At 43.1% G+C, this 26,152-nt stretch overlaps 1 protein-coding gene across 2 annotated transcripts; it reads left to right on the forward strand.

Moving 5' to 3' along the window:
• Nucleotides 1–26,087, forward strand: THSD1 (thrombospondin type 1 domain containing 1). 2 transcript variants are annotated; one of them, XM_071552073.1, is made up of 5 exons: nucleotides 1–162; nucleotides 6,172–6,310; nucleotides 11,596–12,561; nucleotides 20,220–20,378; nucleotides 23,776–26,087. In XM_071552073.1, exons 2-5 carry the CDS (start codon nucleotides 6,253–6,255, stop codon nucleotides 25,146–25,148), a joined length of 2,556 nt encoding a protein of 851 aa, XP_071408174.1. In that variant the 5' UTR covers nucleotides 1–162; nucleotides 6,172–6,252; the 3' UTR covers nucleotides 25,149–26,087. The 2 variants fall into 2 exon arrangements, with proteins under 2 accessions (XP_071408174.1, XP_071408184.1); XM_071552083.1 differs by lacking the exon at nucleotides 20,220–20,378.
• Nucleotides 26,088–26,152: the final 65 nt, after the last annotated feature.

Raw genomic sequence — 26,152 nt, forward strand, 5'->3', positions numbered from 1 at the left:
CAGGGGCGGAGGCTCCCCTCGCTCGGCGCCCGCTGACAGCCGCGCCGCCATTCAGCCCTCCCGCCGCCGCCGGAGGGCAGCGAGCGCCCGGGGCAGCCCCGGCGGGATCTCCTCCGCGGGAAGGATCTCGCTCCGGCCCCGGCCGCGGGCAGCGGCGTGGAGGTGAGCGCGGGGCGGCCGGAGGGTGAGCCGAGCGCGGCGGTCCCGGGGCGCGGGCGGGTCACGGCGCGGCGGCTGTGCCGGGGCGGGCGCGGGTGGCGAGGGGCCGGGGCGGTGTAGCCGCGACAGGGCAGCCCCGGCAGCGCAGAGCCCGGGGGGCATGGGCAGGGCAGAGCCGGTGGCCACGGGCAGGGTAGAACCCCGTGGGCACGGACAGGCAGAGCCGGCGGGCGGTGCGAGCGGCGCTGGCGGGACCTGTCGCTCGGCTGTGGGGGGTTTTAAAAACATGCCTGTGACTGCGAGTCCTGGTTTTGCCCCTGCCGCTGTTTTTATCCCTGCCCGCCGCGCAGACCGTCCCTGCGGTCCCTGTGTCCCGTCCCTGCGGTCCCTGTGTCCCGTCCCTGCGGTCCTTGTGTCCCGGCGGCACGGGCCGGTCCTGCCCGCTGTTCCAGCGTTCCCGAGGAGCCGGGAGCACCAGCGCGGGGAGTGACTGCTCTGGTTTGTCATCCCCGTCCGTGATAAGTAGGATTAATTTTAGTGGTTTTCCTTATATCTGGTGACTTCTACTTTATCCGTCGCTGGAGCAGTCGAAGCCGTGTGAGTACACGGCAAAACCAGGGTAATGCGTAGGGGAAAGCTTCCCCATTCTCTTGTTAACACTGATACTTGAATGACATTCCAGACCTGCTTCTCAAACGTACTTTTCATTGTTTCAGCTGTGCAATATATACTCGCTACACTACGAAAATACAGGGGAATTCCAGAAACAGTGGACAACATATCCATATATTTTAAAAACTCTAGAGGGGAAGGGAAAGACTGGATACTGCATTCCTTCCCTTATGCCATAAGGTCTGATCTAATGTATTTAATTCTTTGCATTCTTTATTTATTATTGGTTGGACACCTTCCCAAATCTTGTCATGCTTAATGAACTTATTTTCACTGTACAGTTTCCAAAGTAATATCATCCATATATTTCATCTACTATAAGCCCTTCGGTTTCAAAGGACAGATGTTGCTGGCCAGCTAGCTCTTGAATTGCAGAGTTATTATCAAAAGGAGCTGAGGAATCCTAGGATTTTGTGAGATCTCATCCCAAATGTTAATGAAAATAGCTTTTACCAGCTAATTACTGGGAGTTTTTCTTGCACACAGAGGATCTGACGCTGTCCGTTTCAGCCTAGTGAATTTCGGTGCATAATTTTAATAAAGCCATTATCTGATAGCAGTGTAAAATTGTCGGATGTGTAAATAAGAATGAAAGATGCCTTTGAGGATGTCAGCTCTAGCCGCCTGCTGTGACAGACATCACACAGATACTTTCTGGCTAAACCCAGTATCTTCCGAGAAGTGGCATATTTTTGGCATTGACCACTCTGACTGGTCAGCAGTGATTAGATTTTGATCAAATGTGATGCATACTTGAGGTGTTCCCTCTTTCATGTCAAAACAGGAAGATTATATGGGAAGTTTTGAAATTCTCAGCAGGAGGTAACACTTCAATAGCTGCCTAATCCCATTGCAATAACCATATGCTCGTTGAAAATAATTAATCTCTTTCCTGCCATACAAATAAAATACCCTAAATTTGAGGAAATGTTGCAGATACACATTTCTTTTTGCTGTTTGTGTTGCTTGTGAAATGTAGGAAGGATTTAGTGACTTTCAAGCTTTTCAGTCTCTAGCCTAATTTACTGTCAGCCTCTCATGCATAGCCAGAATTGTGCAGGTTCTGGGTTGCAAATACAACGAAAAAAATGTTTACTAATGGACAGCAATTAAGGAAACTGTTTTTCATCTGGGATTTCTCTCCACCCCCTCCCCCCGCATTCTTGTCACCATTTTGCTTGCTTTAAATTTCAATAAATATTTTTTTTGACAGCATCACTGCAGATGGCTGGCTGGCTGCTTGGCTGTGTCCGTTGGGGTGGCGGGGGTAGGTGCTTGAGGCAGTGCTCAGGGGGTAGGCAGCTTCTTGACTCCAAGAGGATCACTTCTCACCCTGACCCCACACACACACATACTTACTTCTTCCCCAAGCCCTTCTCCCACCTTCCTCTCATGGGTTCCCTAAGTTATGAGGGATTCTGTGCCATGGCTAGGTCAACATTCACTTGGACACGTGGGGTCTGAGGGACAAGGAGAGACCAGGGCTATGCCGAGAGGAGAGATGAGCAAAGACAGGCCTATCACTGGAGGATTGGGCTAGAACAGGGGAGGGGTCAGCTCTTGCTGGGGGTTTGCAAACAGGAGGAGGACTGAGGGTACTCATGGGTAGGGCAAAATATGGGATCCATCAGTGGCACTTCCCTTTGCATGAGAGAGGCTCCAGAGCACAGAGGTTTTGATTGCCGTAGGTTTGTGTTCTCAGTAAACTCAGTGCTTGGTCATGGATCTGCTTAATTCCTGATGTCCCTTTCTAGCTGCAAGGCTCTTTTGCCTCTCATGCCCTTATGAAGGTGGCATAGGCACTGAATGCTATACTGTTGCAGCTGATGAAGGTGGTAACTACTCAATGAGCAGGTGACAGCTCTCAGAAGATGTGGCTGGTTTCGGAAATGTCATGTCTGCACTGTGGCCTTGGATACTGCTGCAAAAAGTATTGGAGGTCATAAATCAAGTTGGCTTAGGGTTTATTGTTGATTTAGGTTAATTTATTTTAGGAGGGTTTTTTTTAAAACCAAAATGATCACGAAATACTATATGATTTTAATGATACAGAGAAATGCTTGAATAGATTAGAATACGTGATTCTAGTAGGCAATATATATGTGACCTATTCTGTTACTTATTTGCAAAAAAATACTGTATGTAAAATTTCAAATTTCATGTTTGACTCTTATGCAGTTCATGACACTGTAGTGCCTGCAAGGCTCAGAGTTGATGTGGATTTATTCTTGTAATAGCCATACCAGATAGTGAGGCACTGTCTCCAGTGGAGAGCTATGCCACAGGAAAACAGGGATGTGACCAAGATTGCACAGGAAATCTGTTGTAGAGCAGCGACTCCAAGTTTTCCCGTGTCATTTGCGTTACACATAAGCCTTGGTCTTCATTTCCAAGGCGCTTTATGGCTTATGCCCTCCTCATCTGTCATTTGAAATTCCCTTTGGAGAGGAAGTCTTCCATTTCCAATCAGCCCATTACACCGTCTCTTGGAAGAAGAAAGCATCTTTTTATGTTGCTGTGCTTCTGCTGCATCTCACACAATAGAGCCTCAGTTTATGCTTGTCCATGAGAGCAATAAATTAAAAAAGCCAATTATTTGAAGTGTGATAGCCTTCTCTGTTCAATCATTTTTTGTCTCATTAAGTTAATGAACTAGAGGTAGAAAATCTCAATGGAATGGAAACCATTTTAGATGCACTGTCTGCCTCAAAAAGCATAATTTTATGTTGAATATGAAAAGTGAAGAAAAAATAATAGAGTGGGGAGGAGAGATGTGGAGAGTTTGGAAGAAGACCTAAAATTGAGAAGAAATGCAGACAGAAGTTGGCTTAGGGAAGACTGAGAGGAGAGGGGAGAATTCTGAATTGAGTTTAGAGGTCAGTATAAGATCTGTCCAAAACTGAGATGAGGCAAAAGGAGGGAAAACTGAAGGAGAGAAGAGGAACAACCCTGTGCAGAAAGAGAGCAGACAGAGAGGTGTAATACTACAAATGGACCAGCAATTCTTGCATTTAGAAGTGCTTTTAGAATTGAGCTAGCAAAGGTTCAAGAATTCAGGGAGGCTTCATGGAGAGGCTTTAATAGGAGCTTTGTTCAAAGGCAAGGCTGCCTTGAAGCTGGTAGCCTAAAGTAGCTGTATGTGTGTGAGGTGGGAGAACTCCTGCTGCAATCCAGTGATGGCAGAGATGTGCAGAGGGTGAAGTAGCCCTGGGCTAGTCTTCCAGAGGTACCTGATTTCACTAATTGGAAGTTAGCTTTGGTACCATTTCAAATACTCCAGTTCTAGCCTGGGTGTTGCCCATGTTGCATGCTGGAGGCTTTTCCCACGTGAGCCAAGGTAACACAGAAGGAAGGGAGAGAAGGAAAGAGGTTTTGGTCTGATGAATGATTAGTGTTACCAAAACACCCAAGGGTTCTGGCGCTGGGCTCCATCCACAGGCTTGGTTAGAAAGAGTCTCTGTCTTGAAAAGTCTGTCCTATAAATACAGAGCGTGAAAGATGGGCCGGGAAGGAGGGGAGCAGATTAATGCTGGAGTTTGCTGACATCACATGTCTGGCAGTAGCAGGAATAGGAACAGAAGTCAGGTCTAGTCCCTGTGCCTCCTGCTGGCACCCCGTCTCGTGAACCACGCTGCTTTTTCCTCGGTTGGGCTGATGTGCAAATTAAGATGTAAGGCAACAACCTCCCTCAAGAGTGCTCTCCCGCACAGGTTTTTTTCTTTCTTTCTGAGGATTTATTCTCCCTTCCATAACTTCATTTCCTCTGTGCAGTGTGTTGCTCATTAGACTGAGATTAGAATTACTTAAATTTCACCTGCCAGTGTGTGACTCTCTGAAAGAAGTATTTGTAAAAGCTATTTGAAAAATACATCGCTAGGAAAGCTAGAAATGGAAAGGTCCCATTAAGTCATCCAGAACAATCACGGTTGTTGCCCACAGGGTAGTTTTTCTCTTGTGTTTCAGGGCAGTTTACAGCAATGACATGTAACTTCTGTTTTCCTTGAGCAGTTACACTGGAGGCCAAGACATCTACTGCAATTATTTTTTTAAAATGAAACCTGCTTTTTCTTCCTTAGGCCACCTCGATTCTTTGTTTCGATTAACTGATTAATGATGAGTAACAATACAGGCCAGGAATGATGTCCCTGATGTGATGCTGTGCCTGCTGCTGGTAGCCCAGGGCAGTTATGGAGTGGCTGCTCCAGGAAGCAGGCTGGCTCTCCACCGCCCTCCACTAGCAGCTTGCCTCTTTCTTGAGGCATTAGGTTTGTCTTCCTGTAATTTACAGCATATCAAGTGAGTTGTGGGTGGTGACGGTATCACTGTCCCTATCTAGTGCTTTCTGGAGCCTTGTCAACTTTGTGGGGCAGATGATGATTATTCCTTTCAGATACGTACAGCTATTATTGTAATGAGCTTTTACTGAGCAAGGCCATGCTGTTAGTCTTTTCTTAGAAATTGTTCTCTTGAGCCACTTGGCACAGAGAGCAGTTCAGAAAGCTTTCAAATAACACATCTGCTGCCTCTTAGTTCAACAAGTCAAGCAATGCAATTGTTGAAATATCTCATTTGTGATTCTTAAAGAAGTACTTGATCTTTGCTGTACTTGCTTCCTATGGTTTACCTTTATTCTCCGCAGTTTTGCTTGCTCCTAACTTCTGCCTGCTCCACTGCCAGATTTCTCTCATAAAAAATGGTAAACTTAATGGATGAAGACCTTTCTTGCATGTTTCTGTGATGGTAAACACAGTAAGGCTGACTTGCAAGTGCTCCTATGAAACACATAAGAGCAATTCTTGTATTTTGAGAATGGCCTCTGAGTTAGAACTTTAGTAAGATCCCTAAATATATTGGTAGACCTGAATAGCAGAGGAGTTCGAGGACCAAAAAACTAGTTTGCTACTGAGCTTCTTTCATGCCTGAAAGCAGTTGACAGTAAATGATATGAACTGTGCAGCAGCAATAAATCTCCAATGTAGGTATATGCTGAGATCAGAGCTATATTTTGTATAAAATCCTCATTGTTTTGCTGTCGTGAGTCTTGGTCTTAATGTAAGACATGCACAGCAGCAGTTACTGCCATGCAAAGATAATACTGTTGTCACCTGTCTTTGTTCTGGCTCAGGAGCTAACATTTCTGGAGAAAAAATTTATTGTACAGTGAATTGTAGTTATGCTTATTCAGATCCAATTATACAATGTTAGTAATTTTTAAGTAGATGGGAGAGAAATGTTGATTAATAGTGTTGGGTTTGGGTTTTTTTTGCTTATTATCGGGATGTCTTTCTTCTTGTATTTTATAAAACAAAATCAACACAGCTGTAATTTTTTAACTTTTAGGTGTTCTTGGAAAACGTGCCGGCACTTCGGAGCTGAAGAAGGACATGAGGAGTAAAAGGCCCTGGGATCTCACTGGTCAGAATGAAACAGATGTTGAAAGATTTTTCAAATCTATTGTTAGTAGTGCTCTGTGACTATGGTGAGTATTGGAGCTGTCAAGGGAAACCTGCTCTAGGTGCATTCACAAGGTAGTTTTGGATTTATGTTTCCAAGTGATCTGTTGAAGTCAGATGCTACAGAAGCTACCACTGATACGCATAGAAGTTAGATCTTATGGAATATTTAGGTAGAAAATGCAACTTGCATAAACCACCCCTTTAGGTCAGAGCGGCAGGAACCTTTCCTGCTGTAAATTTGCTCAGAGAATTAAACAAGATAAATGAACAGATTTCCATGGGCATCAAGGGACTGGCCATGACAGAAGCACCTACTAGAACTCTACTCTCTTGTAAGACTTACATTTTGTAATATATATTGAATATCATGAAAAATAGGCTTGTTTTAGTTATCTAGGATGGACAGAACTGTGCCACACAACTACCTGTTTATCTCCACAACTAGGAAAGGTACCTGTGAGGGTTGGCTGAGATGAAACCATCTACAGTGTAGGCAACCTTCTATGACTGAATGAGCCCCCATCTGATGGACCTAAGCTGCCACTTAGCTTTTGAGATCAACAGAAGTGTGCTTTCTTCTGACCATATAAGAAACCAAAGGATGGTATTCATTCAATTTTACTCACATAAAATTAGGCAGGTAGTCAATCAGTCTCATTTGAGTCGTCCATGTACAAATCAGTATATATTGAAAGCTGCTTCTATCTGTCTGCAGCAGAGATGTGTAGAATTAAAAAGCACCTCCTTCTCACCTTCAGCTGCCATGAAGGGAGGTTAGACATCTTAAGTTCAAGTTAGACAACTGCAAGATGTCTACAAGCTGAGGGGCATAATATGCATGGTGTCTTATCCTTTCTAAGGATGTAGTAAGTAGGAAGTAGATTTGCAAAGGGAATTAATTCCTTATTGCACAGTGAATTAGAAATTTTGAAAATGGGGCTCTTAATTCCTAAACAATACATATGTTTTAGAAAATTGCCTTCCTAGTTTAAAAGCAGGCATTGTTCTGACAGCTGCAGTACACTATCAAACCATGCTGAAGGATTAAGCCATGCTGAAATGTCTACAACATGGAAAAAGTTGGAAAAGTAGTGGTTAATCCCAATTTATGGAATGAGCTGTGGTAGCAGGTAGTTCATGCCCCAAACAGCTGAAGATGTCTTGTGACAGAGAGAAATGGATCAAAAATGTACGCAGATTGCTCTCCACGTATAAGTGAGAAAAATTTGATTAGTGACTGAATACTGAGTGTGCTACTCATGCCTTTGTGCTTGCTTGATCTCTGCTCTAGAACAAGGGATCACTAGACTATGTAAAGAACCTGTAAAAGAATTTCCATATTTTAGATTAATTTAGTTCCAGTAGAAATGGAGACACTCATCTATGGCTTTTAGTACCATTTCTTACTTTAAAAAGACAAAGTTAACCAGCCCAGTTAGGAATACTGCATTGAGTGGGTAACCCAGTGAGAGTAAGTGTTATTCTCACTGAAGCCAAGAAGTGAGATGAATGATTGCAATATCCACTGGTTCTTGGTGAGCCAGTCCTGTGGGCATTCACCACTGGTTGACTCAGAGGTAAAAGCTATTATTCCTGAACTTTACAGAGCTTGGTGCAGTATGTAATTACAAGGTGCAGTTAATGAGCTAAATCTCTGCTGCAAACTTTGGGTGCATCAACTTTTGCTTTATTTCCAGTTAAAGGACTTCCCATAATTCAGAAAATTACTTCCAAACAGTTCTGCATATACACATCTTTGAGTATCACATGTGTAGGTAATTTTTAGATAACTATTTCACTCATATAGTTCTCTGTTTCGGATCAAGACTATTTTTTAAATGATCCAGTATGCTCTGGAAAATTACTGTAGTGCTAAAAAAAGCCCTAACGTACAACAAAACAGTATTATCATTTCTTATCAGTTTTACTGATGTTTTTGTTCTTAGCTCTGTGCTACTGGTGTCTGACAAGCCAACAGCACAACCCAAGTTGGATTAAACACACCTGAAAATAAATAAGTATCTGAATAGCACCCTCAAGTAATTCTTCTTGCTCTTCAGTGTCAACAAGGATTTTTCTTTTGATCTTTCTAAGCGTGAGTTCTTTCAAAGACTCCTGGCAGGTTGTTGGCACCACATTCAAGCTTCTTTCAATGGCAGACCATCCTAATGACAATGAAAAAATATACAAATGCATTGAAAGCTGCACCTCACTGGCTGTCCAAACAATTGGGACTAAGTCATGGGCAAATAGTAGGTTGGAGGGCAGCTGTAGGAGCTTGTGGTGGAAGCTGACTGTTTCTGACTGGTGCCTTTTGGAGCATCGTGTAAAACAGATATGTGGGCTGTCCAAGACTGCAAAGTTCTTGTGCTTTTTACCAAAAATGGGAGAAAGGATGCTGCGAACTGGGGTGTATCAGGCAGTTCTCTGCAGTGTTATAACATCATCCTCCAGTCATGCTCACTTTCCTCACTTCCTAAGCAATCTGCATTCATGGAAGCTACATGACAGTCCCCTGCCCTCTCTCCAGTCCTTTCGCCCAGATACACAGTGCTGTTACTTCTTGTCTCAGCCATTCCAAACAAAAAAGAGTGCAAGAGAGTCAGGGTAGATGTAAAAGCAAGTAAGGACAGTAAAGCAGTAGGTACAAACATAAGTGCTTTTCATTACTCTCACATGAATGTATTGCTGTGAAGTTTAAAAGTGAAATTTTTCATGGTGGATTTTTGCCATGGTCTGATTTCTTTTTCCCTTATAATAATTCAACTAGTTGAGCCTAGTCAATTCCTTTATAGAGAAATGCATCACTATCATTTGTAGAGAAATTGCCCACTATCAAACAAAACCCCAGCAACTTGCAACCACTTCATTGGGAAACTCTAACACAGCTATGAGAACTTCATCTTTGCCAGAGTGCTTGCAGTGGCCTGCTTTCTGCCGTCCTTAGGAAGAGTTGCCTAGATCTGGTACAGATCTAAATCCTTGCAGATAAGTTATTGATGAGGTTCTTTGAAGGGTCAAGCGTGCCCCAACTCCCACGGGCTCCTCTTGCCAGCCCCACATGACACTGTGCATGCTCTAGCCCAGGGCAACAGAGTTCCCCAACACTTTCCAACCCTAGAGTTGATTGTCCTGTGCTCCCTGATGTCATGCTAACAGTGAGCAAAGAAGGTGGGAATGTGTTAGAGTTAATTGCAGGCCCAAGGTAGAAGGTAAAAGCTATAAGGTAAAGAGATGAGAGCAGGAATTTGGAGAACTGTGTTAACAGTAAATTGACAGTAGATGATGATAGGAACAGGGCCTTAAAATGTGGGCAGGCACACGTGACAGAGCCAAAACGTGAAGAGCAAGGAGAATGTGTTGCTGGGCAATTCGTAGAGAAAATTTTCACAGGCATTTAGGGTCTGTTTCTTATGTCTGAGAGTCCAAGTTGAGATAAGGTTTTCTGGGGTGCCATGTGCTCACCACAGCTGAGATCAATGAGACCCTACTTCAAATGTCTGAGGGAGCATTGTATTTCAAAGCAGGTCCTGGCTTTGACAGGACATCCATAATCAGTTGATATTTGACAGTTTTCACCTTTGTGCCTGTGCCTTGGGTCCTAACACACTAAACAAGAACAGTGATATCCTCTCATCTTCCCAGGATTTTGGAAGGACAGACTCATTAATATTTCTAATGCACTAATATACTATAGGAGTACAATAGAAGAGTCCATGGGGGCAATGAATAATTCTGTGTTATCAGGATGGATTTTGAATGGTGTGCATTCAGTAATACATAGGACCACCCATGGAAGAATGAGAACAAAAGACCACTCTGGTAATGAGCACTATCCATCTGCCAAATGAGGCAGTGTCTTGTGGAAATGCAAATGAAAGACTGAGCTACAGTACATATATGTAAGAGTATATGCATGATTTATATGTGTAAGGCTGTGCATGCCACCTTTATTTGGACTTTATGTATGTATGTATGTGGTTGGAGCTGGTTATTTTAAGGGCATGTTATAGCTGGTGGCAAGTAATAGGCTCTTTTTTTTCTACTGCACGCTGCACCGCACCCTGATGTAAATGTCTATAGCCAGTCAGATGAATTTCTTCCTGAAAATTTTCCCTGCTGAGAAGAAAGTGAATCCAAGGTGACTAACTCAAATTGAAGCTTAGAGTGGTAGGCGTCTAATATTATGTGAGATGAGTCCTGCTACTCCTGACTGCCAAGTGCTTGCCTTGGCAGTTGCTGTGTTTTTCCAGCAAAGCTTTCTTTGAGGTAATCTTAAGACATGTGTAACAGTTTTAACAAGTCAAAGTATTGTTCGTTGATACCACTTATGAAAGGATTGCTTTAAGTGAAATTTTACACTTCTGTAGCACCTTCCACCTCAGAAGCCTATTCTCAGACAATTAAAGAAAGATGTCTCACACCACATTCTGTATCTGGAATAGATGTATGCAGTTGCCATTTTTCAGATAACCTTTCTGTGTCTGAAATCCTTAAGTTTCAAGCAACATAGAAAAGCTACCTGAGCTAAGAACGGAAATGTGATCTTCCCAATTCATTGCTTTAGATATGATCACTAGTTACAGCCTGTCTCAGGATAATTTGGCAACTTGCACAAACATGGTCATGCAAGAAGTGAATTTGAACAAACTGCGCCATTTATAATGAAGTGATGTCATTTGGACATGTTGCACCACATCTGAGACAAGAAAAGTGCTGCAGTCACCATCACTGTTATTTTCAGCTCTTTCACTCAAGTGTCTGCAATGCAAATGAGCAAAATGAAAGATTCATAAGACAGAGAAAGAGAAGAGGCTTCAAAAAGCATCATGCAGACTTTCTATTTTATTTAATTTCGGGGACATTAGCTTCTGTACTAAGAAACTACTGTCCTTTTTTTTGCTAAATTATAGCTAAAGTAAGCGGATAAACAGCTGGCCTCTGTGAAGTGGACTTTAAGAATCTGTAAGTGAAAGAAGTTGAGAAGTTTGAGAATCTATCCTGTTAAGTTTTCTGTGAATCTTTTGGGTGGTTTGTGGTTTACTTTAAAATAGTGGTTTTTACCTTCATGAACATGTCACTGCAGTGGACTTTGAGCTGGTCCAAACCACATCCCTGCACAAAGAGGTGTTGAGCTCTAACTGCTATAGCTAGGACTTTTTTTTTTTTGCTAACTGATTCAGTTGGAAAAGATTGAGATCCACTTTTTAATACCTATTTTTAAATACTTGTTTTCTTCTATAAGGTAGATAAACAATCAGTTGTCTGTTTGGTTCTTAATACTGTTGTGAAACTGTTTTCCTTTCAGTTCTCGGTGAAGTGGAGTATCTCCTGTTGGAGCACCCGGGTCATGTAGCCTTCAGCAATGACACAGTGTCTGTGGAATATCAGTACTACAGTGGTGGTAATGTGACAGCAGAGCATGTGTCCATCCTTTTGCTGGATGCCAGCACCAACGAGATAATTGCAAGAAAACAGCTTCCAGCAAATCAGTCCCAGGGGACGGTGGAGTTTGAGTGTTTCCATTTCAAGAGTGCTGGTGACTTCTTGTTCAGAATGGTGTCTCCCAGTGATAACAGTAGTGCTGCCCAGTGGAGCAGAAGCAGCATGTCCACCCTCCATGTGGAATGGCCTGTATTTCACATTGATTTGAACAGGAGTTCAGAGGTGCTTGGGAGCTCCCTTCAGGTTGGACTTTTTACAAATGAGCAGTTGTGTGCCATGAACAAGACTGTGGTTTCACTGGATGTAATATTCACCAGCACCCTTTATGAGTTCAGAAGAGTAAGCTCTGATGAGACTCTGGGCATTAGAACCAGCAAAGGAATCCCACTGTCTAGGTCCCAGTGGATAGAGTTTGATTGCCCGCCTGTTGGTCAAGAAATTTACATAACTGTGTTACTCAGATCATTAGTAACACAGTCCATCATTGCCTCCATAGGACCTGTAGATCTCCTCCACAAATTTGGATGCAGACTGGTTGTGGCAGCAGAAGCCACATGCAAAACTTTGGTTCAGGTGTTTGTAGTTTCTCCACCATGCACTTCTATCAGTGGAAAAATTGTTGTCTATAAAGAGGCTATCAAGCATCCAAGTCAAAGAACAACTTGGCTGTATGAAAACACCCTTCACCCAGGAGACAACAGGACAGAATTTAACTGCACTTTGTTTGATGTGGGGAAGAACAAATATTGCTTTGACCTCTTTAATTTCTCAAACCGAAGCTATTTCCCAACAAGAGTTAAGGAGTGTATGATGATCCAAAGGAATATGGGTTTGTACTGATGTTTTTCCTCTTTTAGCCAAAATAAGCACTCTTCACAGGCAACATGGGTAATGATAAATAGGTTTGATTGTGCTACCCCTTATTTGGGTCTCCTACACCAGACAAAATAGTTGTAATGTCATATGCAGGTGGGGAACAAGATAGACTGTTATGTAGAGGAACACACAAGGACATTTAGTAACAAGTACCACTGTGTTAGCATAAAGCTGCACTAAGTCAATGCTAAGTACCAATCAAAACCATTTAGGACATTCTGAATGATGTATATGTCTAATCTTGCTGAAAATGAAACTTGTCCCTCTCAGTGAAGTAAGAAGCTACTGCTGTAAATTTGGCCCACTGAAGACTCTAGAGGTAGGATTAGTCTTACCTACATCTAAATGTCTAAAAGCCAAAGGTCCAACATTAAGTAGTTGTCTAGATTTTTAGTCAAGAGGCATCTCATAAGGCTGATTCATGAGTACAGAGGATGCATGGACTGACTCCTCACCTGGGCATCTTTTTCTCTAGCCTGTACAGTTAAGTACACAGGCAGAGCTTGAGCCCATTTCTTAGCCCTGTTTCAAACCTTTCTATACATTCTATGTATATCTATGTATCTTATGCAGCTGTAGTGTCACAGGTTTGGCAGTCTACAAATCACAGTTGTATGGCAGAGGAAACCGTTGAGCCAAATATCCTTCTCATCACTCATTTGTGGAAGGCAACCACAGTGAGAGGTGGGCTGTATGTGCATGAGAGAATTGGGATTGGTTTGGGTTAGGTTGTGTTGCCTACACCCTGGAACGTAACAGTAGATGTTCGCATTTGGAGCAGGCTTCTATCTGTAGGTAATGAATTAGCCTTTCCCATGTGCACACTTGAAAGAGTTTGGGTTGGAAGGTTTGAGATGTACACTATTTTCCTCACCTCTGCACTCTGGTCTCCCTGAAAAGGAAGTGCAGGAACTCTAGCCAAAAAATGGTCATTGCACCTCATGGGCAGGTATCTGAGAGGGATCATGAGGAGACCAAGAGTACAGGAGCACCAGAGCACACAGTTCATAGCATTATGTGGTCTTATTTTGTACTCTTTCACAAATTCTAAAGCTGTTAGCTATTTAATTAACACTCTGTACTAAAAATTACCTCTATTTTCAACACATGCCAAACCCAGTATGTAGTTCTACTCTTCATCTTCCCATCTGCATTCTCTGTTGGCGCTGTCTCTCTTCCTTTGGCATAAAATAGCCTATGAAAGCATATTATTTTCTTAATGGAAAGAATTCTCAAGGAAAAAGGAAGAGAGAGTTCTAATTTTTCCTTTGTGCTTGGGTGGTATGTTACACTGATAGGGTCTAGATAATTGCCCTGACAGATAAATACCTAGCATATGATATAGATATGTTTCTGTGCCCAATATTTAACTGTTTTAATTGATGAGATCCACATTAAGCAATGTCTCTGCAGTCTGCTCTGTTTCCCTGGGTTCCCCAGTAGCATCAGCCTTACAACTAGAGCCGAAAGAATCAGGCTATGCCTCTGAATAGGAGAGTGAAGTCAATAGCTGCCAAGTTAAGAGTATCAAATCTACAAAGCCGATGAAAGCGAAACCACACTATGCAGTTGTAAATAAAATGTCAACCTGAAATTAATTAGACTCCAGCATATCTGACTTCGTGCCTGTATCTGTGAGACTTCAAAGCCTGCAGGCAGTGTTTGAAAGAAGCAGGGTGTTCTGGGAGGGGCACATCAGCCTGAAGCCACGACAGACAGAGTGAGCCTGTGCTGCCTGTGTTGGCCATCTGCCTCCTGGCTCCTTTGGAAAGTGCACTGCTGAGCCCTCTCCCCTGCTGCAGGGCGCTGTGGACTGATCTGCCTAGACCCAGACCCCTGACAGCTGTTTGTGTAAAACATGTGGCTGCCACATAACAGCCACCTCTCCTCAAGTCTTTTTGCTTTGGACTTCCTGAACTCAGTTTAAGGCAAGGAGAGGTGATAAATCCTCTAGTTCTGGGCTCCTATGCAACATAGGCCATACCTTTTCATTCAGTTACCCTGGTGTTGATGTTGAGTCCCACAGCTAGTTTTTGCATTTCACTGCTACTTACCCTCTTATCCAGTGTTTTATTGAAGACACCGCAAAACAGAGGCTTTTTTTGGTAATTTCTCTCAATACTGTGCTCTGATTTATTTATTCTTCTAAAAAGGGAAACTCTATGTGTTTCATAACTAAAGCTCATCTACCTTCATCCCTTGGTGACTGGCTTATATATTGCTCCTCTCTGAGCTGTTTCCTGTCCACTGTCTTCCCCTCACAAAGACATTTGCACATTGAGGTCATCTCAGTCCTTCCAGATTATCTCAGCATACTACAATAGACTGGAAAGATTGAGTCTTTAACTGGAAGACATTTTCTTCAGGATTTGATTAATTTACTGACTCTTTTTGGCTCCCTTTCTGTTATTTTAAACTCTCATTTTTATTTGATGACCAGGGTACCAGCTTTGGGTATTGTGTTCAGACATCCTCCTTTCTGATGCTGCTTGAGCATTAGCAGTCCACTTGCCACTACCTCTGCTTTCATTCCACCAATTGCATTAGATAATTTTGCCATAATTTTTATCCTGTAAACTCATCTTGTGCTGTTTTTGTGTATGACCTTTCAGTATGTTGTCTGCCATCCTGCCAGGTGCAATTTGCTTTCCTTCTTACCTTTTTCATTTTGCTGATTTACGATCTATTTGTTTGAATTATCCTAAGAAAGTACCCTGCATTGCTCCATACAACAGCACTATCTACTTTTGTCACTACAGGAGTGACATATTTTCTTAGTAATGGTTTTAGGGTTTTTTTTTGTGTCAACTATGGAAGCACTAGGCCTTATACTAATCCCTTTGGAATCTCTCAACATGAATTCTCACTCAGTGATGGTTTTATGTTGACAATTGCATATCCAGTCTGTCACTCAGCCAGTTCTTACTTAATTTAGCATATGCTCTATTGTTATGAAGAAGAGATACTGTTCTGTAAAAGATCAAAATTCCTAAAGCATTAAAATTGTCTTCATCCAAACTATAGAGAATGAGATAAAAGATGGTTTTGCCACATATATTTTCCATATATCAGACATAAATTGTATTCCTGATCCTTTGTCAGTTCTGCGCTTTACTCCTCCTCCCAGCCAGGTTTATTACAGCCTTTTGGAACAGGAATCTAACTTTTGCTTGGAGCAGGAAGGAGAAAGCTTCCAGTGGCCCTGAGCAGGCCACAGCAGCAGCTCTTTCAAGCCAGGCCATCAGGCTTAGAATGAGTGTCACAAAAAAACCTGTACTATCTAAGACTGTGACTATATGTATTAAAGGTAGGGAATACATCCATTAAATGTGAGACAGCACTTGTGTAGCTTTCTGTAGACTCTTAACTGGAGAGCCTGTGAAAAATTACCAGTGGGATGTGAGTCACTTCATTCATCTCAGTGGGCTCTTCACTGTTTGACACAGGTGACTTAGAGTCATGCAGCTGTTTTTTTTTCCCAGTGTTTGACCAGATTATTTGGATTTCTGAGGTGGGAAACTCTGTTAGATCATCTTGCCCAGAAACCGATGAGTTCCAGGCTCATTCTTTTCAATGCTTTTATCATGTGCTTTGCTCATCTGGGATTTAAGTGTTCCCAGCAGTGAGACTTCTGTACTCCTTAAAAGGATGTTCTATGTCCTAGCCTGTATCCCATTTGAAACATTCAGGATAAGACTGATAAAATTAATCAGTAATGTTAAAACGTAGAAAAAGGCATATTTTCTTTATATTTCTGCTGTTAATTAACTTTCTTTTCGAGTTCTTAGTTACACTCCTGAGACCAGCTTCAACTTTTGTGTGACTCCCAGTGAAGTCTCTTGCACTTGCCTGCAGCAGAGATGAATTTTATTCATCTGACTTTTGCTAGCTGTCAAAGAAACCATTGGTATGTCAGCAGGGCATAAGAAATGCAGCTGTTGCCAGCAAAGGGAAAGAGAGGAAGGTAGGGGAAGACATTCTGAAGGGAAAAGTGGTCTGTAAGGGAGGAGACAAGTAAGGGGAGTATCTAGGGGTCAGGTAGGGATATACAACTTCCATGAAATTTTTGCTCCCTGAATAAAACTGTATGAATCAGACCTACTTGTCTGCAGGAAAATCTGGGAAACAATTAGCTCTACAGCCTGAATCTGCACCTGGCTTGTGTTTATTTAGAAACAGGCAAATGCAGGGGATCCAGGTATGGCAGAGATGCTCCTGTGTCACAAAATGTTTCATCTCTACACATTAGGTATAAATCAGGAGTTATGGAATCACTGGTTTCGTACTTAGCTTCTGGCAAAAATGATTTTTAGTCTGTGCCTCCATAATTCTTAAAGATGCTTGTTTTGGGGAAAAGATTGTAATTTTTCCAGCTGAGTCTATACTTTCTTCTTTTAAAGAGATCCTTGTCCTTTCGTTGTCCAAATTAATAACCTGTTGCAATATGCCACCATTTCAGTGCACCCAGACTTCATTTCCAGGGAAAACTGAGGAGGGTGTTTTCCAAAGTCTTATCTAAACATCCACACAATAGGTGTAAACTCATTTTCAGGACCTAAAAATGGATCTCAGCTTCCATAAATACCTTGCAATCCCCCAGGCTAGTGTAGATGTTTATGTGAACCTGTAAATAATCATTGATTTTGTCCCCTATCACTGACCTTTTTGAAGTGCTTAGGAGTGTCACATGCATCAGGCTGGAAGGATGATGCTGAGTTTCCCTCACTGACTGGGCTGATGGATAGTCCTGCATGCACAAATTCTTATGAGCACAGGAATTTGAGGGGAGATATTTATGCAGAACAACAATTACTGCAGTTAATTGCATGTATCTTTCATGTTGGCAGATCTGCCAACTGTCAGCTATTTCAAACTAACTCATCAGTTAGATGTCTCCATGTTGATAATTCATTCCTCAATTGTATGTGAAAAAAATTCACGCTTATTAGAGCTAGTTTGCAGTGCATACCTTCTGTTTTTCCCCTGGCACTTTCAATCTGTTTGTCTTAAATGGGGGTTAATCATTTCATTTCCTTGGGGGAGAATAAACTATGCTTCATTTTCTTTTACATTCTGGTAATTGCAGGAGGTTGTAGAGCAAGTTGCAGGAGTTTAAATCTCCCATCTTTCATTGCAGCTGGAGCATTTCTTGGTCTTCTACTGCCTATGGCACATTTCTTAGCCCCAAAGCTATGGATGCCAAGTGTTTTTGCTAAGGAACTCTGTGTCTTTAGCTGAAGCCTAAATCAGTGGAAAGTGTCCCGGAGCAATGGGCACTTCTTAGGTTTGGCATCAATGTTAAAAAATTACTCATCCTAAGTGTTCCTGTATGTTGAGATCCAGAGGCATCAATGTGGAGACTGCTAGGCATCCTCCACTGTCACCAGTGTTAGCACTGGAGGCAACCAGAACCCTTCTGAGTCTGGCTCTATATCTGACTCTAGTTAACAGATGTTTAAACAAGCAGGGAATGTGGAGAGAGGGAAATGAGTTAGCTCATGCACTGGAAATTATGGCAGGAATTCACCAAGTTGCTTACACAAGGAAGTCTACAAGGAGGTAGGTCCTTCTCCAACTAACTCCATTGCCAGTGGTGAGGGACACTGCTGGAGTCCTTCCTGATACTGATAGGAAGAAGGGTATTCTGAGATCTCCAGATAATGTGAGACCATGAAGTCGTTTTGAGGAGCAATTTATGAGCCCTTGACTGACTAGTGATTATGAAGATTTTTTCTTGCTGACCTCACTAATAGCTTTGCTCGATAACTGATGTGATTTTCCAAATTGTCTGGGGCCTGTACCTTTGTGGGACTCCTTACCCTAACAAACTTCCTCCTTGGCATACTCTGATTCCCTTTTCTCCTGACATCACACACCATCTTACTCCATTTTGTACTTTACTGGGAACTGGCATGACTGCAAACCTGAGGAGTCTGAAAGCTTAGCCCTGCCATAGCAGCTCTCCAGCTTCAGAGACAGAATGGGGAAAGCAAAGATGTGCATGAAGAGCACAAGTGAAATACGGCCTGGGATCACAGATACTGCAGTACTGTAGAGTCAGTGGCAAACAGCCAGGAAGGTCACTTGGCGTTGTTTGGTTTTAAAACTACAGCACCAGTGTGGTGTCTCGCCAGACCCATCTTGCCTGTGGATTAGGTGAGGCAGATGTACTGGGACATGCAGGAGTATGTGCCCACACACGCTTTGCAGCCTCAGCTGACAGCACAAAGTGTAAGCTCCACACCTCAGTGTCCCAACCTGCAGTGCAATCAGTACCTGCACGCGAGAGAGCAGCCCCTCTGGATGTTAGGCTGCTCACATTGATGCTACTCAAACTGGCATGCTCACAAAAATTTGTTGGACAGAGCCCAAAGCAGTTAAAATTTCATGTTTATTGAAACACAGCTGTATTTATTTTTGTTAGAGACATTTAAAAATAATAACATACTATGAACAGTACGGCAACCAATATAACATGAAATCATAAAGCCATTTTCAGGCATGCAACATTATCTAGTTCTTTAACATCACAACTTGGTCAAGGGCTCAGAGGCATGTTAGGAGAAGCAACAAAATTAAAAATCATGGCCTCTGTTGGCAGTAGCAGCACCATAAATTATTTAAAAGAGCAAACTTTAACAAACCTGATCTACTTTTTAAAAAAAATCTATTCTACTGGTTTGCTAATTAATCTGTGGGCAGTGAAATGGAGTTAAGTAGTCTATTGTTTTTCTTTCTGCCAGATTTCAAAACTAGACCACCAAGGGGGTTCCCCTGGGCTGTTGTCCTTTAGGATTGTACCTGAACTCGTGCATTAGTTTGGAATTTAAAGTAATGGTCCTGCTTCAGTGTCACAGCTGTCAGATATGGGCAGGAATGGTACCTCCTTTTTCTCTCTGGGTTCTCACCTGACATAAAATTTGAGTGTTGCACACTGGATGAGGATGTTGTATAAGAAAAAGAGGGATTCTGTTGCACATTAAAAAAATACACTGAGTTAGTATTAGAACCTGAGTCTGCCCCCACTAAAATGTATAAATGAACATGCAACATTTCATTGCCTAACCAAAGCAATAAAACAATAGGGACGTGTAAACTGTCAAATGAATGATTCAATAACATGTTCAGATGCTGAGAAGATAATGAAGAGAAAAAACAACGTTGCCATTTCATTAGGCCTTGGAGGTTTATCCTCTGGTCACGTCATATAAATCATCAGTAACTATACTTAAATCAATGAAGCTATGCTGCTGTAAATGCACTGTTTGTCAGGCAGGAATTGGATTAATACATAAACTACCAACCCCCTCCAAAGGTCTGTGGATTCATTTCCTCTTGTTGTTGTTCCAGGCAGAACCTGCCTGCCAGGTGACTGACCACTGTGTTGCAGGCTGGTGCTGGGGTGAAAAGGAAAAAACAAGTGGAAGCTTTGGCCCAGACTGATGGGAACAGGAGCATGTCCCTGGATGCTGCTTGCTCTTTTGGTCTTGCTGTTTGTATTGTTTCGTTATTTATTACTGTTTTTCTTTAGAAGGAGAAGACAAATGGCTGCATCTTTAAAGGTAAGAAGGCAGACACATTCCTCACTGCTGTGAGCTTGTGTATTTATAGAAACGTGGAGCCCGTGGCAGCCCTGGAGCCCTTGCAGTGTCACCTGTGGGGATGGCATCCGGGAGCGCTTCCGAGAGTGCCTCACCTCCTCCCCGGCAAAGCCAGGCTGTGCTGGATCATCACGGGAGACTTCCTCGTGTTCCCTGGAGGAGTGCGTATGTACGTACCTCTGCTGTCCCACGGTTGTATGACTGTGCAGGCAAAAGCAAAGAGCCTGTTACCAGAAGGGCTGTGTCAAATGGAAACATTCGATCTCTCCTTCATTATATTGATTTGAGGGCTGACACATTCCTGTGGTTGATGGAGTAGGGTGGAAGCCTCCATGCATTTGTGGGACAGTGGAGATAGGACTCCAAAGCATAAGATTTCTGAATGCTGTGGGTGCCATGGATGCAGCTTAAAACCCCCAGCATGGACAGGGAGTGGAGGAGCACTGAAAGAGAAATCTTGGGGCTAGCAGAACATGTTCAGTAGTGAAAGCCACTCCAGGCAATGGAAATCTATTAAAAAGTTAGTCTGTTAAAAAGAGTGATGTTTTCATCAAGCCAGGTATTGCATTTTGTCAGTGTTCAAGGAGCACTTGGAATGTTTTAACAGGTCTGATGTTTTTAATGACTTGAAGATGCTGGCCATGTGGGTTTGCTTATTTTATAAAACTGTAACTATAAGCAGAGAAGAGCAACTTAAATGTTTTAGACCCCAGCTTAAAACTAATGTCCTGCTCTAGAGCTGATTGTCTTATGCCAAGCTCTCTCTGACTGCTTTGGGCAGCAATGCCACCAGCAAAGTGCAGGGGTAGGTTTAGTGTTTTTCTAAAGCTGGTGTTGAGCTGTTCTATTCCATGCCTTCTTGTTAGCAGCCGGACAGGTATAAGTACCTAATTTGGTTTGGCTCCTTGCTTGCCACTCCCCTCCTCTGGGGCTCAGAGAGCAGTGCTGGTGCAGAGAGCTCCCCAGGGCAGGGTCTGTATTTGCAGAGCACGTGCTGGACACATCATTTGTGTGTGCACCTTGCTTTACATGCGTGAAGGTGACAGGCCTCTCTGACCCTTCGTGAAGGTGTCACTCTTCACATGCAAGTGTGCAACTGTATAAGGTGGTAAATCATCCTGCACATACACAGCTCACATGCCTGGAATCTGCTTGGAGTTACAGTATGACAGCACTCAGCAGGTCTGAACAGTCCTCACATTCCAGTGAGGCCTCTGGGTTAATAAACAGGGTTTATATATCTAAAAATCAGATGCACAGGAGTTCTGCATCTGCACCCATTGCTCTAAGATCATTTGGAGGAAATACCTCATTTCCCTCTTGCACATGGTTTCTAGTCTTCCTGCTCCCACATCGGGCAGCTTCCTTTACAGAACCACCTACATGATTTGATCCCATTGAATCTTAGGTTGCTCGAGAAGTGACTTGACACCGTGACTTTACAGTGTTCATCTGCTGCCTGATCTCAGTCTAGGAGTGTCACCCTTCCCATCCCTGCTGTCTGCAGCTTTCCAAAGAAGACAAGCTTTGTTTTCAGCATAACTCTGCAGTCATTTGTCCAGCAGATGGAGCAAATGGCTGAGTGAGTGAGACCAGCAGAGTGTAGGGGCCGGGGAAGATGAGGTGCAGAGAGAAGTGAAGGGCTGTGACAAAGTCCTATTTCGAACCTTGCTGTTTGCTGAGCTGTTAACTGTCTTCTCCATGTGATGCAGCACAGTGTGCGTTACAAATAGAGAACAGAGTATTTGGAAAACAACCACAAGCAACAGGACTGAGAGAAGGATGAGATATGAATTAATTCCTCTGCTGCAGTGATACTTAACCAGAGCAAATGCTAGTCCTGCCTTTTTTCATGAGATCAGCTTGTTCACTCCATGATCAGACCTCCAGAACAGCACTGCTCTGGACTCTGGTGTGGTAGCATTGGGTTGAATGCAAGTTTTAGAGATCCTAAGAGATTCAGATTCTTGTTCTTTAAGCTGGTTTCAAGCTGTCAAAGTGACACAAAGATCAAAGTTAATCTGATGTCAGGATCTTTTAAAGGGCTTTGGGCTGTCAGGTAGCCCTGCAACAAAGAAATGGATCTCCTGCTCATCCCAACACCCTGCATGCCTGAAGGCCTCAGACCTTCTGAACTTTGCTCATCAGTCCATTTCTGCATCCTGCACACCTAAGAGCTGCACTGCCAGCTTGCTGTTGAATGAGTTCTCCTCTGAATTATGGGAAATACATGGTATCTGATTCTCATTATTCTAAAGTCACATTTCGTATGCCTGGACAGTCACTGTGGTGTAGACAGGAGCACCTGCGAAGTTTTACAACCAACTGTCTGTCAGTCTGATAGAAGGCTTTGACTTCTGGCTAAAACTAGAGACTAGGGCAGGGTGGTTCAGTGGTTCAGTTTGAGTTCACAGCTTCATGGTCAGTTCTTGTTCATTAAGACTGACCAGCCTTGCCCTCCAACAACATCTTCATGGCTCTACAGAGCTGATGTCTAACCACAAGAAATTGGGGCCTGCTAACAGAGACTAAAACTAGCTGCTGGACCAATTAATCCACTTTTCAACGTTGGTATATTCTACTCAAGGCTGCCCCTGAAATGTTAACCAATCTCTCATTTGTTCAGCTTTCTATAATGTGGTGCACTGGGTAGGTGAGAGGTTTAAATAGGGCTGTGGACAGTGCTGAGATGTTCACATTATATGTTAGAATCATAGAATATCTCAATTTGGAAGTGATCCACAAGAATCATTGAGTCCAACTTCCTGGTCCTCACAGGACTACCTATAGCTAAACCATATGATTAAGAGCATCATCCAGACAGTGCTGGAACTCTGGCTTAGTGCCACAACAATTTCCTTGGGGAGCCTGTTCCAGTGGCTGACTACCCTCTCAGTGAAGAACATTGCAGGATATTCTTCCCTGTTCATAACAGAAGAGTGTCAGTCTTAGAATGCTGGAGACACCAGAGGCTTATTCAGTTGAGAGCTTGCTGTAGCATGTTAAGGTTTTGGCCTCTGGAGCTGTGGTACCAGACAGCGGTGGAAGCAGCACACCCTCAGAGGAATGCTTAGAAAAGTTACACTGCCTCTGCTAGTGCTGACTCTCTTCTCTTCAAACTCATTCCAATTCTCACATCCACTTAAGCTCTCCTAAAAATACTTCTTCTAAAGTGATACCTGAAGTACTATCTTTGGTTGAAATATTTTTACCCGTGTTACAGCAATTTTTACCTGCAAATCTTAAAGTACTTAATAAAGAAGGGCAAATAGAGTTATACCATTTTACACTTATTTATGAATGCTTTATGGAAACAGCAAAACAAGAAAAGTAATGATTGCATTTAAAAGGTCCGTAGGCACCTTAGTTTAAAGTCAGTAGATTTGTTTGTGCCAGTTTGAAGTCATCAGTAGTATGTCATCTTCACTGAGCAAATTCGAATGGCAGACAACTTCCTGTACTGTATTGATTGCTTATTTTTTTCTTTGCAGTAAAACATCCATTCTGAAATACCCAAATGCTGATGCCATTGCAACTCTGACAGACATATGCGCTCTTTCTTACAGCTGTCAAGCCTCCCGCCCCACCTTCAGTCCAGCCAGGAGAGGACCAGAAAGCAAATAATATAGTTACCATCACAGGTATCTCCATATGCTTGTTCATCATCTTTACCACCATTCTCATCACCCTCTGGAGGAAGCTCTGCAGAGCTCAGAAATGCAGCGCTGCTGTCCGACGAAACTCTGTCCATTCTCCTGGCTTCCGGAAAAACTCCGATGAGGAGAACATTTGCCAAGGCAACAAGCAGCGGGACAGTTTTGCTGAGGGAGGGGATGCTCCTGTTAACATTCCTCTGACCTACAGGCAAAGCCTCCAATTTGCCCAAGAAGATGATGCCTCTGGAAGTGAAAACATTCAGCCTAACGCCCAGAAAATAATCCCTCCAATTTTCAGCTACCGTCTGGCACAGCAGCAGCTGAAAGAGATGAAGAAGAAAGGCCTGACAGAGACCACTAAGGTGTACCATGTCTCTCAGAATCCCCTCACAGACACAGTTGTTGGTGCCACCACGATGCTTCCCCTGAGCGGGGAAAACCAAGAGGAGGCAGCGGCAAACAAATTTCGGATCAAATCGCCATTTCTGGAGCAGCCAGCCAGTCACCCCAAATTCCTTGGGGAAAGTTCTCGCTCCAGGCTGGATTTTCCATTCACACAGGCCAATCCTGCAACGAGCCCTACCCAAACCCTGGTAAGAAGAGCTCACTTCAAGCACCAGGATAGCAGAGTGGACTTGTCTGACAGGGGCTGTCACAGAAACTCGCAGTTTAGAAGAACAGCCAGTTTCCATGAAACTAAAAAGGCCAGGCCTTTCAGAGAGAGAAGCATGTCCACTCTCACACCCCGACAGACTCCTCTGTACAACTCCAGGACCAGGACGTGGGACCAGAGTCTGGAGGACAGGACACGGCCAAAATCAAGAAATGCTAATCCAGCTTGTGAAAAGCTGGATCAGCCCCCCAGCACTGTGCTGGGGTGTGACCCACAGGGCCATGGCACAAAGTCCCACCACAGGGCAGGGCCCCTGGTGAGAAAGATGGACCTGATCCCTGACCGCCAGCCTGCTGATCAGGAGAAGGCAGTTGAAAAGCCTGAGCCCAGCCGAAGTAAGAGGGGCCCTTCACCTAACCCCAGAGGCGTGTGGCGGAAAGAAACAGGCTCAAACAGCAAGGATAATTCTCAGAGAGGCCCAAGTGTTAGCCCTGCCCAGTACCGAAGGGACAAGTGCCAGAGCTTCCCCTTGGACCCTGAGTTTGCCTTTTATGATAATACTACTTTTGGCTTAACAGAGGCAGAGCAGCAGATGATTGACCTCCCTGGGTATTTTGGTTCAAATGAAGATGAAACAAGTACTCTAAGCATTGAGAAGCTGGTGATCTGAGTGACTCATTGCAGCCCTGCACGAGGGGTTATGCATAGGAGAGGATCAGCAGGATCCACTGGCTTCTGATAGAAGAAGCAACAAGAATCGTGTTGCCTGCACACGAAATAGGAGGGAATAATGCCCCAGATCTGGCTTGTGGAAAAGTATTCCTTTCTTATTACTGAAAAGTGCTTTCATGTAATAATTTTTTTTGTGTGTGTACGTGTGTACAATACACACAAAATATCCTGGGAAAGCACATGTCAGTGAAGGCGTGACACAGGAACGGCCAGTGGATTTTATTGCCTGATGCAGTCATGTTTCATGAGTCAAACATGACGAGTGTCTCGATGCAGCCTTTCTTCATCGTGTGGACTCTGTACTAGTGACATACTGAAGCATCCATTATTTGGCATCCTCACCCATCTGCCCTGATTAGTGAATCATATCCCATTTAGGAAGCACAAACCTCTAGCTGTGAGCAGTTTTCATCATTTCTCTGGGAGTCGTCATTGAACTGCGTTGATATGTCATAGTTGCTCAAATAACTCATATGGTGAGGGGTTTTTAGCTGTTTGCATAAAAGTGCAAACAATTGATGCTGAATACTTTGAGTGAACTTAAAATTGAGGAGGCATTTTTCATCATTCTAGACTTTGATGTTTTCTTTCTGTCAATATTTATACCAAGAAAACCATAATGTACAAATATTTGCAGGAAATTAGTAGAAAAAGCAGGCTACAGAGAGGGCAAAGAAAACATGATCAGATTTTAGTCCTCACAGAAATGTTACTGCAGCATTTTACCTGTAAAAAGCAGTGAGAGAACTATTGAATCATGCATCCTTTCCATAATCATCCTTTCCTTTATTAAATTTTAAAAATGTAAATATATTGACAACAATACTACTACAGGAAGGTCAAAATAAATTATGAACAAAACCAGAAAACAACAAGATTATTTGACTAATACCTGTTCTGTTAACAAAACTTAAAAATAAAATGACAACATCTGGTGATTCA

Source organism: Pithys albifrons, chromosome 1, assembly GCF_047495875.1.
Source record: "Pithys albifrons albifrons isolate INPA30051 chromosome 1, PitAlb_v1, whole genome shotgun sequence".
Classification (NCBI taxonomy): domain Eukaryota; kingdom Metazoa; phylum Chordata; class Aves; order Passeriformes; family Thamnophilidae; genus Pithys; species Pithys albifrons.